The sequence below is a fragment of the Aplysia californica genome, unplaced genomic scaffold, assembly GCF_000002075.1.
Source record: "Aplysia californica isolate F4 #8 unplaced genomic scaffold, AplCal3.0 scaffold00018, whole genome shotgun sequence".
In the NCBI taxonomy this organism is placed as follows: Eukaryota; Metazoa; Mollusca; class Gastropoda; order Aplysiida; family Aplysiidae; genus Aplysia; species Aplysia californica.
Genome location: NW_004797288.1, coordinates 1,102,017 through 1,118,097, shown reverse-complemented (window position 1 = coordinate 1,118,097; position 16,081 = coordinate 1,102,017). Strand labels below are relative to the sequence as shown.

At 42.1% G+C, this 16,081-nt stretch overlaps 1 protein-coding gene across 1 annotated transcript in view; it reads right to left on the bottom strand.

The window, feature by feature from the left end:
* The window catches only part of LOC101858233 (mucin-5AC), a 29,309-nt gene extending 15,049 nt beyond the window's left edge, over window positions 1-14,260 (bottom strand). The window contains exons 1-7 of the mRNA XM_013086468.2: window positions 10,903-14,260; window positions 8,464-9,487; window positions 7,153-7,393; window positions 6,483-6,673; window positions 4,377-4,558; window positions 3,444-3,640; window positions 349-472 (exon numbers count right to left, since the gene is read on the bottom strand). Coding sequence (XP_012941922.2) covers window positions 349-472; window positions 3,444-3,640; window positions 4,377-4,558; window positions 6,483-6,673; window positions 7,153-7,393; window positions 8,464-9,487; window positions 10,903-14,059 — 5,116 coding nt within the window. The 5' untranslated portion in view covers window positions 14,060-14,260. The remainder of the gene's footprint in view (window positions 1-348; window positions 473-3,443; window positions 3,641-4,376; window positions 4,559-6,482; window positions 6,674-7,152; window positions 7,394-8,463; window positions 9,488-10,902) is intronic.
* Between the last annotated feature and the right edge of the window lie 1,821 nt (window positions 14,261-16,081).

Below are 16,081 nucleotides of genomic sequence, written 5' to 3'. Positions count from 1 at the left end.
AAATGGGTACTAAAATAGTAATGTGCTGAATTAGCTTTCAGGACTGGGCTTCTAAAAAAGCAGTCAATGACAAGGCAAGCTATAGCTCTAAAAAGTTTTCGCACTGCCTCATCTATGCTCAATATCATATTGACGTTTTCAATAATCCAAGCCCCAAAAGTTTTCCAATAAAGTACTTTAAGCAAAATGTGAGCAAGAGGCCTCAATGGCTTTTTCAGAAAAGTGCTGTTCACATTACTATTTCAGACTTTCAATTTACTCAGTCACATCTTCATTGCAGTGCTTAAAAGAAAAACATGGGGATCAAACTACCAACATTTGGTATAAGTTCAAAAAAAGAAGGCTCACCTGGTTTGTAGGTGAAGTTATGGGGGTCACTTTTCTTCCCAGCACAACTCACAACAATCTGAGTCACTTGGGGCTTCTCAATCAGCTTTTCCTTATAAGGAGGAACCTTGCATATTAAATGAGTCTGGAAAAACAAATGGACAAACTCTTCAGTATTGAAATCTCATATGGAAATGTATAAACAGAACATCACTAATGATAGTCCCCATTTCTGGCCATAGGTAACCCACAGCTCCATCAAGATGCCAGGCTTGAAACTGCTGACACATGAGAGGATGCACAACTTTTAACAATTTCACTTATTTTATTAGTTTTGTCAATTTATAAACTTTCCAGAATCGTCTTTCTAGTTCCCATCTTTTCAATGCGAAAAAAATGGCAGGTGCAGCCATTATGACTCAAAATATATCTACTCTTTGTTTCACTTGAACTATCTCTACAAACCAAACAAAGAAAAATTTCAAACGCCTGAAGGCAAGCAGGAATGGAATGGCAAATGGCCATCTTTTTAAAACAAGACTTTACTACTCTGAATTCTGTCTTTCCCAGACCGTTTTCCACACCATGGCCAATGCATTTTGGTGGCCATTCTTTCCCAGTAAAAAAGAAAAAAAACAACCAAAATTTTTTTTTGCAAGGGGGGAGGAGAAACTGAAATGTACTATACAGTTGAACCTGTGTAAGACGGAATCGTAAGGGACCCAGAAAAAAATTCCATGTTAGACATTTTGCGTCTTAGACAGGGGAATTTAGGGGGAGATGGAGGGGTAGGGGGTGGGGGGTTCAAAGACCTTGCCGGTGGGATCAAGGATCGCTTGTCCGATCGGCAAGCAGTGGTCAAAACTTCACACCCCTCAACTGCTATCCTGTCTGATAATGACATGCGTCACTCTTACTTATCCAATTATCACCAGTGTTTGCCTTTCGTAGGACCACTGTTTGACCTATTAAAAACAGAAACGTTTGAACATTTTCTTTGCTTCCACCCTTCGCTCTACCCATCTACAGTCAACCAATGCCACCCCTCACTGCCATCATGTAACAACGATTCAATGAACTCTTTTCTCGGCTGGCGTACGATCAGGGCAGCAGGCATTGGTCAAACTAATGTCACACTTCTGACTTCTAGCTACCCAGGAAACTTTGCGTAGTGGCTCGCTACTTAAGCCCTCTCACGGGCAATTGTGAGATTTCACACCCACACTACCCTGACCATCTGCATCGCTCAGGGCTCACATGATGGGGTAACATCTACCCCCAAATTGCACCCCTACTCCCCTTCCTCGCCTAGCGGCATGGCCAAGGCGTTAAGTTCAGAGCCGGCGGAACCAAACGCGAGTTTTGTTTCAAATCAGGGCTGAGCGGGTAAAGCATTTTCCATCTTAGACAGGTGAAACCCTTGGAAGGGAGCGAATTTTTCTTTCCATTTCCGCGTTGGACAGGTTTCCGTTTTATATAGGTAATTAAAGAAGAATATATAAAGGGGGGAGCGGGGAAATTCCGTTAAGGCAGGTTCGACTGTATATCAAAATGTGTGTAATTGAATTTTCTATTAAAAAGTCCAAAGAAAAAAAAATTAAGTATCTGTCTAGCCAAAATATGAAGCTCACAGTAAGGAATGATTCTGAACAGCCATTTTTCAAGTACCTGCTCAAAGACACATTTTAGAAATTTAACAGCTCACATTTTTTTTTTCTTAAGGTCATGTCGACACACCCTAAAACTAACCAATCTATGCCAGTTTATTAAGTCTACCTGACTCCAAGAACAAGAATTAAATTTTCAAAAAAGTGTAATGTTCAAGAATTCCTTGACATCAGTCGTGTGTGTAGCCACATATTAAAATGCATTTCAGGAAAAATTAATGACAACTTCTATGATTGATTGATTGGGTAGATGTTTTACGGCACTATCGACACAATTTTGGTCATTTAAGCGCCATCAGGTTTCACCGCTACAAAATCAGACGTGTTTTAATAAAGAGTCTTTCGGAGCTCGCAACCGCAAACGATCACACTATTTCTATTATGCTAAAAAGACGGACAAACATTTATAAAAATTTTTTGTAAATATGGAAAAGGCTTATTTACATTTGTATATACAATACAAATTTCAGTGTATGTATATATACACCGTATGTATATATACACCGACAATGACAACTATATATTTTCACATTTTATTAAACAGTCCAATTTCTTTTATAAAACTTAAAATTCTTCTAGGTTCTATGATGTTAAAAAGGGTTTTAATATCTTTACATTTAAAATATTTATCACGGACATAATTAAAGTCGACACATTCCATTAGGATGTGCCGAACTGTGAAATCTGTGTTGCACGCCACGCAAAAAGGAGCTTCCTCTCCTTCGAGCAAATGTTTGTGCGTGACGTGCGTGTGTCCTATTTTTAGTCGGGTAAAAATTACTTTTTCCCTTCGTGGTAGAGAAAATGGTTTCCTGGGCGTAAGTTTCGGTTGAATGTAATGGAGTTTGTTGTGTATTTGTTGATTCCAACTTTGGGACCAGGAGGATGTGATGTGTTCTTTTACTTTCGGTTTCATGTCAGAGGAAGGGATTTTACTATTTTTGTTTTCAGGTAGTTTTAGAGATTCTTTGGCAAATTGGTCAACGGCTTTGTTGCCATCAATGCCTACATGGCTTGGAAGCCAAGCTATTGTAATAGTTTTTCCAGACTGATGTAGAAAATGCAGTTTAATGATAAGTTTCAAAATTCTGTTGTCGGAGGTGTCAGAGCGCTCTAAAGATTTCAGACGACAACTTCTAAATCGTACTGCACATAAGAATAACTTAAAAGCGAACTATACAGCAAAGAGCCAAAAGGAAATGAAGAGCAATTACTGAAAGAGATATCAGCACTAAAAACGAAAAGTGTGGATAAGCAAAATACACAAAATCAAAACCTTGGGGTTCACAATACATTTCAACAAAAAAAAACCCACAAAATGTATTAAAGTATTTTTTTACAAGCAGACTTGAACCTACACATTCAAAATTAGAATGTCAGTGCTTGTACGGCTGGGGTGGGGGCTGAAGTTACATTGGGGAACACAGAAGAAATAAAACATTAACAAACCGGTTGAAAAAATTCCTGCTCAATTTCTGCTTCTGCCTGCCAAATCAACTTGTCATCATTGCCATCTAGCTTCTGGAAGAGGACACTGGTGCCTCTATTTTTGAAGTTTTTACCAATGATGAAGAGACTTTCTCCTCCCTCTATACTGCACTCTGACAAACTCATTCGTGATATCTCCGGCTGCCCAACAGGCTGAGCTGTGACGGTAGAGGGAGAAAAGAAAGGACAAAATTCAAGCTAAAGCACAGTCCAACTTCCAAAAACAATCAGATCAACAGCTGGTGACTGATTAGTCTCAACTTAAGCCATTAAAAGGGATTAAAATTTCCTTCTACATCATAAAATGCCTAATCTCAAGTTAGACTACAAATATAAAATCTTTTTCAACATTAGATCTTCTACAAGAAGTCACATAATTGCACATTACAGTTAGGCATGGTTGGGGTTTTTTTCTTTTGATAAGTTCTGTTTCAATATGAAATATCACCAACAGCTATGAAACATTTTCAAAAGGCGGCTCATTGGAAATACCCCCGATGTCATTTTGCTTACAGACGTGCTTTTCCATGAATAAATATGAACTAGCACAACAGTCTTGATCAAATTTCATATTAACACGAAAGAAACGTTTCTTCTTCTTTAATTATAAATTTGGTACTTTAAAAAATACTGAACATCAAAATGACATCTTTTCTTTCTTCATTATATTGACAACAACCTAAATTTTCTTTGTATTCCAAAAGCTATAATTCATTGAACAGCAGATACTCAGTACGTACTTCAAACAAAAACTGAAGAACAAAAATGGGTCTCAGTTTTCAGTGCGGACCAAACATGATATGAATGCGGTCTTTGTTGTTAAAACAAGTTTTTTTAAAAAACAACACCTATGTATTCACAGAGTCTATGAGAAGAGATAAGAACAAAACTTACTGCAAACAATGGGGTGCGACACAACCTGCAGAATGTGCTGGCTACCGTCAGCCTTCTCCACAGCGGTCCTCATGACCAGCCTAGCCTTTGTGTTATTTTTCTTCTTGTCACGCGCTCGCTTTGGTCCGATTCTTCTTTCAACATCAGCATTTCTCAGCTTCAAAATACCAATACAGTCCAATCTGATGGTGAGAGAAATGTACAATATGTGTAAGTACCCCTTTAACACCAAGAACTCAAAAAGAGTCTAAATCCACATAATAAAGTACAACTTCAGAGCATCATATCAAAGTGGAAGAACTTTTCCTTGTAAGTAATGAAGAGGCATAAATATGTTCATATCCAAGAATTTTCTTCATACTGAGTAGAATTTACTTTATACTGTGTATAAATTACTTTGTTGCAATAAAACTCTTAATTATTTTTTTTTTTGCTTTGTAAGAGAATGCCCTCTGGTGTGTGCATATATGCAGGGAAGGAGAGAGGGACATAAGGAAATAGGGAGAATGTGTGAGTTAGAAAGAGAGAGAGAGAGAGAGAGAGAGAGAGAGAGAGAGAGAGAGAGAGAGAGAGAGAGTTAGAGAGTTAAAAAGAGAGAGAGCTGCTCTGTGGCCATCAGCCTATGTATATAGAGTGACAGTTAGACCAGCACGATACACATGGTAATACTCAGACTTTTTGATTGTAAAAGAAAAATGCAAATGATCAACAGAACTAAATCATTCATACAAACATAAGACTTTGGGATAATTATCAAAATAAAAATAGTGGCTCTAAAAAAGGAGGCAGCAATATGACAACAAGGGGTAAAAGAATAGACATGAATTTCTTTACTAAGGGTGACACGAAAGGCCCTCTCCAGCTAATAACAGGCCTCCAATTATCACATTTCACTAGGAATTGAAATATGGACCAAAAAAATGATGTTCTTAAAATACATAAACGAAACTTGATACTTATTCTGTGATTTCATCGTGTGATTCCCTTTACAGACAGGGACCAGTGAAGATCACCATTTCTCCTTTCAGATTTGATATTACTTGTGAAAGAAAGCTTTCAGCAGTTCCTATTGTACCTTTAGTGGTAGTAGAATGACAGTGGCTTCAGTGCCTACTTCGTCTGAGTCTTTCTCATGCCAAATTGTAAACGACCCTTGTGTCCTATACTTAGTACGAACAACTTAGCCAAACAAATGTGACTGACCTGAGCCAATGCAGCATCTATAATTTTAGACCATGCACAGCCAGACCGTGATACGGACAATCCACTGTGAGCAATTAGCAGCACAATTAAAACACCCAAAACACAACACTTAATGCAGAAAGAGAAACTTGGAGCATGTCATCAACATCATTGAGAAACGTTTGTAAAACATAAATGTCCTTAAATAAAACCATGGACATTTTACCCTAGATGAAAACGAGGTAACAGACAGGAGGGGAGAAGGGGTGTATTCAGTGGTCACAGATTAACACAGTCGGATTTTACAAGAAAAGCTACATCAAAAAAGAAATAAGCCAAAGAAATGAAAAATATCAAGAGTTAGAGATAGCAGTGTGCAAGAAGCAAAAGAGACAAGAGGTTCTGGATTCTAACTCACAATCACTTTTCAGGCATTCTAAAAGAAACTTCACTATGCTCAAAACACCTATGACTAAAAAAACCCAACCCTTTTGTAGTATGGAAGATCAAACAAAACAAAATTTGTAGACCAGAGCTCAAAAGCAACCAGTGCCGCACCAGAAAGTTAATTCACCAATGCACTAAGGAAATGTCGATACTGTGATGGCCACACAGTGATGAGATAAAGTAAGAAGACAGACAGGTTTATGGACAGAACATAAAAATCAATCATTGCTTAATATCACTTATCACAAAACACACCAAAAAAAACCTTTTTGATTGGCTGTTTACGGCAACCAAATATATGTTTAACAAAACCCAATTCAGGCAATAGGATCTCATTCTGACAGAATTTTCTGCACCAACTACATGTGCAGGGGAAAAACAGAAATAATGGAAATCAACATTCAAGTACTATAGCCCTCCCACACTGAGACACTTGGGATTAATCAACAGAATACACCTTCAGCAAACCCGACTCACTTCACTGTCATGTCATTTTCGGGCAACATCTCTATCTCAATGACAGCAGTGCCTTCAATTTCTTGTTCTGTGCACGGAGTGGACGTTTTACCAAACACTCTGCAGGCCTGGTAGAATCCATGTGGCTTCACTCTTCCGCTTTCATCACCAATAAAGACCTGAAGCTTTGTTTCTTTGTTATAGTTGCAAAGCTGAAAAAAGAGGAAAAACAGTATGAGACTACAAACAAAGACTCACAACCATAGTTCACAAAGTTAGTTACACTTCAGGCTTTCATGAGAAGGGAGTGAAATTCTTAAGGAAAATTCTTTACCCAATTACCAAAATCCACTCAGTTGTTAACGATAAAAAAAAGTCAGCTCAGGTATAAAAGCCAACAAAAAAAGGGGGACCTCCCTCTGCAAAATGATGTTAAGAAATACAATAATAGAAAGAAACCAACAACATGTGAAAGCTATCTGTTGAGGGCACTAATCAGTAAAAACCTAAATATCAAAATTAGATCTCTAGGTGGGATTTCATTACAATTTAAGAAGAAAAAATTAATGTATACATTATAACATACTATGTTAATTCTAACATACAAAACTGAACACATTTTAAGAAGAGAAAACATTGCAATTTCTTCATAAAAGATAAGTAATTCTTAAAAAGCAGAAACACAAATCACCTTTATTACTGGAAACCCTTGTTGACTGGCATCCTTTATGGCACCCCGACTACCTTCTGTCTGGTATCTCGCTCGGTGTTGTGTTTCAGGCTGCTCCACAATTTTCAGCTCCATATTATCTAACTTACTGGAGAAGTAGCCTTTCAAACTGTGGTCCTTTTGTTTCCGAGAAGTGGGACGTACAGGCTGTGTGGGCACCGATGGGCGTGATGCTTTACCACCAGCTTTTGCAACAACAGGCCTGAAAAATTGAACAACAAATGTCTCTGAGAGAAAAAATACCCTCTACCATTTAGTTTTGCCTTGTAATCAGTGGCACATGGGGGAAGAGTCCACACACCTCCACAGACATCATGACATTGCTGTTCCTGCAGAAATTACCCCAACTATCAAGCTAAGATACTCAGATCATTTTGCCGACACAATCATCTTTCTTATACTTCACAGTCAGAAAAAGGACATATCTAAGATGAAACTCAAGCATTTGATCTCCTTTACCCGAATCCAAAAACAATCGACGGGGGTTAAAAGTACCAAAAAATTTTGGGTGAGCAACTGATTTTAACACTCACGCAGACTGACCTCTGTCATTTTAAAACAACAAAACCATAACATGACAACTAGTATAAAGACAGCAGTAGTAAAATAGACATTTTCAATATGAAAAACTAGGTGGGTACCCGTTCGATGAACGGATTCTAAAGAATCGATCATCAAGTTATTATGGAACCAGTGCGCACAGCTTGTGAACGGAAGCCTCCCTTGTTTACAATGGCGTCTTAGAAGACTGACTTTCCCAAGATTAGATCTAAACGAAATTAATGAAAAAATGAAAATTAAACTACAGTGACTTCAGACTCCTTGATAAATAACTGTCCACCCTTTAAATGACTCTGAACCACCATTAATTTTTCTCAAATTCAAAAGGTGGTTCCGGAGTTTTAGGCGACCAAAGTGACGAACTTTCCCATATATATAATATACAAATAAAGTAAAAAATCTTTGCAACCACAGCAGCCTGTTCAGTCAATGGAGGATATGTCACATTCCCGACAAACAAAACTTCTTAAAGGACTGGTTCCTAATCAGGAAAATTTCCTCTGAAACGATCATTATGGTCAGTAGTATTCCTGGGCATCAAATTACTCTACTAAAACTACAACAACTAACTTAAATATCGAGGCACAAGCTGTTTTTAAGTGTAGCTGCTCTGTTTTAGAGACTGCGTTACAACCAAAATGAAAATCCCCAGTGTATCAGGATGCCTGAAAAGAAAACAAGGAAGAAATATGACAGTGCAAAAAAACTTACACTGATTCAGTTGTTGCACTAGCAGGTGTACTTGATCCAAATGTGAACACCTCTGTTGCATTGTCCTCTTTGCTTCCAAAACCAAAAGTGAAAGAAGAAGTAGAGCTGACAACACTGCCAATATCAAAAGTCGGATCAGGAGACGAGGATGGTGGAACACTTGAGTGGGCCTCAGCATCCAGTGATGATTTGGCAATCTTCATGGGAACACGATCATCTTTTTCCCTCGTGGCATTATGGGCCTTGAATGAGATCGTGTCATCAGCTGATGGTCTTTTGTTGAATGACGATATATCAAAGAAAGAAGCATTTTCTTCATCTTCAATGCCGTGCATAGTGTCTGATCTTATTTGGAGATCAGCAGAACGCTCTATTAAAGTTGCTTGAGTATTAGCATCTTCAAAAGGGTTTGGAGATGACAAAGGTGATGGAGCCTCAGAGTTGGAGTTGGCTGGACTACTCAGATCTACGCTAAGTGGAGAGTCGGAACGCTTTTTCTCTGTCAGAATCTGGGCTAGTAGGGAGGCTTGTTTGCTCAATGCAGCCTCTGAACTTGTTTCTAAAACTGGGTTTTCTGAAGCGGGAGGAATAAAACAGTCATTGGAAACCTTTGGGACAGCACTACTGGGGGGACTGGTCATGTTTTCTAGTTTCAGTTCCTTGAAGTCAAACATTTTACCCTCAGCAGTGGAGAATGAATTACCAAAGCTCAATGTAGTCAGCGGAGCAATGGAAACCGCAGGGACCGTGCTTGTCATGGAAGTGCTGGAGGTCAAAAAGCTGAAAGCAGAAGAGGAGACTGGTTGAGCAGTGGCGCTAGATGTAAAGGTGAAGGCAGAGGCAGCAGGGAATGATTTGGCGCTGCCAGAAGGCAAGAACGTAAATGGAGCTGACGAGACTGGAACTGGAACTGCACTGCTGTTTTTTAAACCTTCTGCTGAAGTGGTCACTGCTCCTGACTGCTGAACAAGGCCCACATGCTCTTGATGGTTACTTGGGAAACTCAAAACAGGAGGCAGCACAGCTGAAATGAACAAAAAGTGTGTTACTAAATTTATTTGATAGCCTGTGTTACACTTCTCTCTTTGGGATACAAAAGCAAAATAAAAATTAAAACCAAACACCTTTGAAAAATAAAATACTCTACATCCCATGAAAAAACAAAGTCATGAAGTTGCCAAATCTACTTCAGTAAGTTCAAGAATAGAGGCATAAAAATCAAGTTATAGACCACAACAATTAATGATTTTCCTTCTTAATGACTTGAGTTCTTTTAGAAACTGCCACACACATCAACTTCACAGGCTTGTCAACCCAAGAAGACAGAAGGAAAATAACAGTAAAACAAACTGAATTTTATGAGAAAAATATATTTTTTAAAATAAAGCGAATCTAACCATTACGATCAGTATCTTCAGCAACCTTGACAGCGGCCTTCAAATGTTATGTCAATAAGTTATAAGAGAACCATAATTCATAAACTGGAATGATAATGCACTGGAATAGTCAAAAGACCAAATTGGTTTTGTGAGCATTGTAAAAATCTTAAAACAGGACCATTAGTCCAATGAGTCTCAAAGAAGTGTACAAGAATATAAAGATATATTTTTTAATATGTAAGTCTGTCTTGGAGCATATAGGACATCTCACCAAAAAGTTTCATCCCTCAAGCAATCCAAAATAATATTATTGTTTTTCTTGATCTGCAACAGTAAAAACAATGTAATAGGAGCAGCCCATTTTTCACCATTTTGACTTTTTTTTTTAAAGAGCAGAGGTAACATAATTCAAACATAAAAAGCAAACCAACTGAATCCTTCAACTGTCTAGTCACAAGGCTGCTTTGGGATCTAAGGTAGACCTTTTTTTAGTATAGGGTTTTACGGCGCTCGCAACTGCATAGGTCATATGAGCGCGCGGGACACACCTAATATTTTTCAGTTGGTAGGAAATTTGGAATTTTGCCCGGGTGGCGGCCGAAGCCTACTCTTGTCGATTTTAGACCACCAAGGGATCTTTAACGTGCGCAACTTGCACACGGGCCCTCCGAGATTTTTCGCCCTTGTCCGAGAAGGCTAGGTGTAGATCTTTCCTACCAGAAGATCAGGGGTGTGGCAGAAAGACAGCAGTTAGGAGGAGCCAAGGAGTAGCAGTAGAAAGGCTGCAGAAAGAGCCAGGAGCCCAGAGGAGGGGGCAAAGGAGGTGAGGGGGTGGGGGCAGAAAGTGGAAATGAAAGCAGACAACAGAACATTGTTAGAGATCAGGAAAGGATGGAAAAGGAGACAATTTTAGAGAAGAAAATTTTTTGGTCGCTACCCGGAATCGAACCCGGGACCTTTGAATGAGAGGCCAACACCTTAACCTCTAGGCCACGAGAGCCCCCTAAGGTAGACCTTACAGTAAGCCGAGCACGAAAGGTTTAAATAATAGCACACTTACTTTTTTGTACTGGTACTTTCTCCACAGTAGTAGTGACAGCTAAGGCTGGGTTTTCTCTGGTGAGTAAGCTGTGCAAATGTTTGTAGTCTTTCTTCAAACTGTCACTGCACTGCCTCTCAGTTCCCTTCTCCACGACAGGAACAGCCTGCACTGGTGCTGCTGCTGGTAGCTGGGCAGGCTGAGACAGGCAATGTTCCTCCTGCTCTGGCTCTTTCTTCTGTTGGCCCTGTGCCTGCTGAAGCTCTTGCTGCATCTGTGCCAGCTGGACAATGGTCTGTGCGTGTCGCATCTGCTGATCCTGCACAAACGACTGGGCCTGCTGCAGCTGCTGCTGAGTCACTTTCTGCTCTGTGGTGACCACCGTCTCCTGCTGCTGGTGCTGAATGATCAGATTCTGAACAGCCTGTTGAAGTTGCTGCTGCTGCTGCAAAACCTGGCTCTGCAGCTGCAATGGGGCAGCCGCCGACTCATGCTCCATGACATGTGTCTGCTGAACAATGTGTACCTTTTGCTGGCTATGCTCCTGCTGGAGTTTCTCTTTTTGAATGGCCACGAGCTGGACAGATGTCTCCACTTTCTGCTGTTTTTCCTGAGCAGCAAACAAAATGGCTTGTTCCTGTGCCTTGTGAGCAGGGAGTGTCGTGGGGAAAGTCTGAGTCTGATGGGCTTGCTGCACAATCATCTGCAGCTGTTCCCTGGTTTGTTGCAACTGCTGGTGTGGGTGCATGAGTCGAGGGCGACTGGGTAACGCACTGCTCTGGATGAGCAGCCTGGGCTGTTGCAACACTGCAGGTCTCAGAGGAACAGGTTTGGGCAGAGCTGTTTGAGATGTGGACCCAGTACCCATCACCACATGGGACTGCACGGCTGGGGCTGAGGGCAAAGTGATAGGTCGGGGAGTCTGAGCAGATTGAGCAATACTTTGTTGAGACAGCAGCTTTTGGAGGTCTTCCAGAGACATGATGATATGAGGCTGGCTTGTGTGAGGGCTGCTGGCACTAGCAGGGTTGTTAGCCTTTGAAATGACAACTGCTGCCATCCCACTGAGACCTTGATTTGCCGGTGGGGCTGGAGTTAGGGCATCTGGAGCTTTGGTGGCAGCTTGTGCTACAGTCGATGATAACACAGCATTGGTCAACTGAGCTTGTGGCGCAGGCATTTGAATGACCATGCTGGCACTAGAGACTGGGTTGGAAGCTGCTCGAATAAAGCTTAGCCCTGGCACAGTCGCCATGTGAGGAATAGAAGCACTGATAGAACTGCTTGTCTGGGTGGTACTGTTGAGGCAAGCGATGCCAACCTGTGGGGAAGCAGTCAGTACAGATGTAGAGGTCGGCAAAGGTAAGTTGACAACAGAGTTCAGGATCTGTGACAGAGCAGCTGGGATTGCTGTTGCGTTGACAGAACCTAGTACTTGTTGTTGGTTGGAAGCAATTCCCATATTGGGACGAGCTGTCACTTTGGGCTGGTTGGTGCCCGAGCTGGCCACAACAGGCCGTGAATTGGCAGGAGAGGCTGCTATCATAGTGACCACAAAGCGAGTCTGTCCAGGTTGGCCTGGTGCAATATGAGCGGGCGGGATAAGGCTCGCATTATCAGGATGGCTTGAGCGAATACAGGACACGACTGTTGGGTTCTCAAGAAAATTGGGCACAGAGGCCACAATGTTGTTATTGGAGGGCACACTTTGATGTACCTGGGCTTCACTTGAATTAAATAAAGGCTGACTGTTGGTCATTCCAGAAGATGGAGCCACTTGCTGAAGCACAGGAACTCTATCCTGATCATAAGCACCAAGTTCACCCAAAGTGGCATGGTGTATGATGGACTGAGGACTGCTGTATGTAGTCGATGTGACACCAGGGGCATGTGAAAGGGCAATCATTCCAGGAGTTTGGATTGCACTGAGACTGATTACTTGCTTCTCTGCAAGTTGATTGCCAACAATAGTCGGAGAGGAGTAAGTGGACTGAGGTACGCTGGTGGCCACAGTTTGGTTGAAATCACTGACGGGCAAACCAGTTACATTAGGAGCAGTCTGGTTGGTGAATATGGTCTTCTGTTGACTCAAATCAGGATTACTAGATTTCCTCGAAAGTTCGTCTCCAGCTTTAACAATGAATCTATGGATTTCTTCAAATGACATGCCTGAAGGAAGACTGTCTTTGCTCTGCTCCTGAATACTTTGATTTTGAATCACACTAGAATTGTGAGCAGCAAGCTGCCCCTGAATACTTTGACTTTGTATAATATTGGAACTGTGAGTGCCCATCTGGTCCTGTAAGCTTTGATTCTGTATCCCACCAGAACTGTGCCCAGAGGTAATATCCATGGCAGACTCTGCACTACTGCTTGATGTTCCCAGACCAGCTGAGGGGTATGATGGGAAGGAAGTTTTCATTGTTTCTGCTTTAGCAGTAAAGTCTTGCTCTTGAATTTGCATGGGCTGTGGATAATTTCCACTTTCTTGCTGGACAGTCTGCTGAACATTGTTAAAATTAGAAAGCACAATCGACTCTTGATTATTATTCACAGCCACATGACTAAACCCCATTGACTTATAAGCAAAATTGCTATCAACTACCGTTCTCGGAGTGAAGGATGAAGTAGGCAACACTTGAGCAGTGTTCTGGGCACTTTGAGCAAAAGATTGTCTCTGATGAGAACTGGCCTCCGTAGTCACTTGAGAAGTGCTTGAATAGTCAGCAGATGATGTCAAGTTGAAATCCATTGCAGTCTCAGTCTCTGAAGCAGCAGCATTTGAGTACTGAAGCGAGTTGTAGACACTGTCAATAGCAGAACTATTCAAACCATTGTCACCCTGGGATGCACTGGGGGTGGACGTCTCGATGCTGAAACCACCACTGACGACAGCTCCTAAATCCAACTGCGGAAAAGAAGTAGGCTCAATGGATGAAAGTCCTGCTGGTACATTACTGGGGTTCTGTAAACTGTTCTGGGTCTGGAAACCAGACAGACTGGTCACCAAGTTACTTCCCATTGAATCATTAATAGGCTGTCCCTGATTAAGCACAGAAGGATTCATGAAGCCGGTCTGAGAAACTGAAGCCTGGGTTACTGGTGTACACTGATTGGGTTGCTGAACCGGCACCTTTGTGGCGTCATAGCCCATAAAGTGGCCTTGGGGATTGTTCATAGACGCATTCACCGACAGGCATTCCACTTTATCATCAAACCCTTGAACCTGCTGGTTTTCATGGGAAGACGTCAGAGCAAATGGGACGGAACTATTCACTGGAGATGTGACACTGCTATGGTAGCCATGCTGTTGTTGCTGCTGCTGCTGCTGTTGTTGTTGTTGCTGTTGTTGTTGTTGTTGTTGTTGTTGTTGTTGTTGTTGCTGCTGTTGTTGTTGTTGTTGTTGTTGTTGTTGCTGCTGCTGTACTTGTTGCTGATGTTGTTGCACTTGTTGCTGTTGTTGATGTTGCTGCTGTACTTGTTGCTGATGTTGTTGTTGTTGTTGATGTTGTTGTTGTTGATGTTGTTGTTGTTGTACTTGCTGTTGTTGTTGTTGTTGTTGCTGTTGTGGCTGTTGTTGAGAAGAAAGAATTTGAGCTACTTCATTCCCATAATCAGAACTTCCTTGCTGCACCAGAGGACTCTGCTGGAATTGTGCCGACTCTGCCGGGGATGTCTGCTGGGAGGCAGGACTGCTGTGGTACTGACTCCCATCTTCCATGGAGAATCCTGCAGCTCTCTGATCCTGATGGAGTTGCTGCATGTTGGCAGACGCCTGATCCTGAACAGTGAAACCAGCAGCATTCCCCACCACCGACTGGGCAGACTGCTGATAGTTAGACAGCTCCAAGCTGGGAGACGGGTTGCTCAGTTTTGAGTCCGCAGGCGACCCCTGATACTGTCCAGCCGAGTAAGGGCTAGAATGGCCGGTACTGAACTGCTGAGTGGGAGAATTGACTGAATAGCCCGCCGAACCGTTGGACTGATTGGAGGCAGGTTGTCGGGGAGAGCCAAACTGCACATTGTCAAGCACTTGGTTCTGCACTGGACTCTGTTGGATCGTGTAGTCCGTAGCTGTGGAGGACGAAGATAACGACTGGTTCAGGGGGGACTGGGCAGAGTGGGGAGAATTTTGCTGGTAATCTGAATTTGTCTCGGAGAACTGCCTGGTATCAAAAGACACACCTGACGACGAATACTGAGCCTCTGGAACATTTGAGGAATCACTAAAACCTGCCTGATCTTGTTTGAAGCCAACAGCTTCCACTGCAAAACCTGAGACAGCTGCAGAGTTTCCATTTCCAGTTTGTGCATTGTTCACAGCCGATTGCTGAAAAGTGTCCGCATACCCAAGACTTTGTCCAACAGTGTTGCTTGAGCTATTGAGAGCTCCACTACCAGAAGGCAAGTGATATGAAGGTTCATCCACATGCATCTCTTCTGCTGGTTTATATTGAGTTGTGTCAGTATTGTGAACGTCCAGCATGTTCACATCGAGACTAGTTTGATTAGAATTAAAGTGAGCTTTCGATGGCGTATTAAACGAGGATCCCAGAAGGGCAGGATCCTGATAACCACTACTTTCAGGTTGAGCTTGAGTCTGAAACTGCTCAATGCCCGTGTCCACATTGGAAAACTGTGTGTCAAGCCCTTGATGGCTCTCAGAATACTGCTTATTTTCCGTCTGAAATTGAGACGATTGTCCATTGTGTTGTAACTGAGGTTCACTGCCAATGGCATTAGTCATTGACTGTATATGGCCCTGACCCCCAGGGTCACCATGATGACCACTAGCGGTGTCAAACGCTGAAGAATTCATGGTCTGTGCATGGGGGAACACAAGGTCTCCCACTACATTCCCACTGCCACCCCCGGAGTCCTGATATAGAGAGGCACCTTGACTGTACGACTCCTGTTGATGCAGGTACTGCTGCTGTTGCTGTTGCTGCTGCTGCTGCTGCTGCTGCTGCTGCTGGGGTATGGTCTGCTGGGCACCATGGGGTGCAGCACCAGAGGAAGAAGCAGAGTTGGGAGGGTGGCTGATGTTGAACGAGGGTGGGTTTGACGAGCACAACTGAGAGTGGGAGCTGAAATGAGCCGAGTCTTGTAGGGGAGCACTGTTGAACTGGCCCTGCTGAACACCCTGAAGCTGGAGGGAGTTGAAGCCACCATCAGGCATGGCAGACTTGTTTTCCATAGA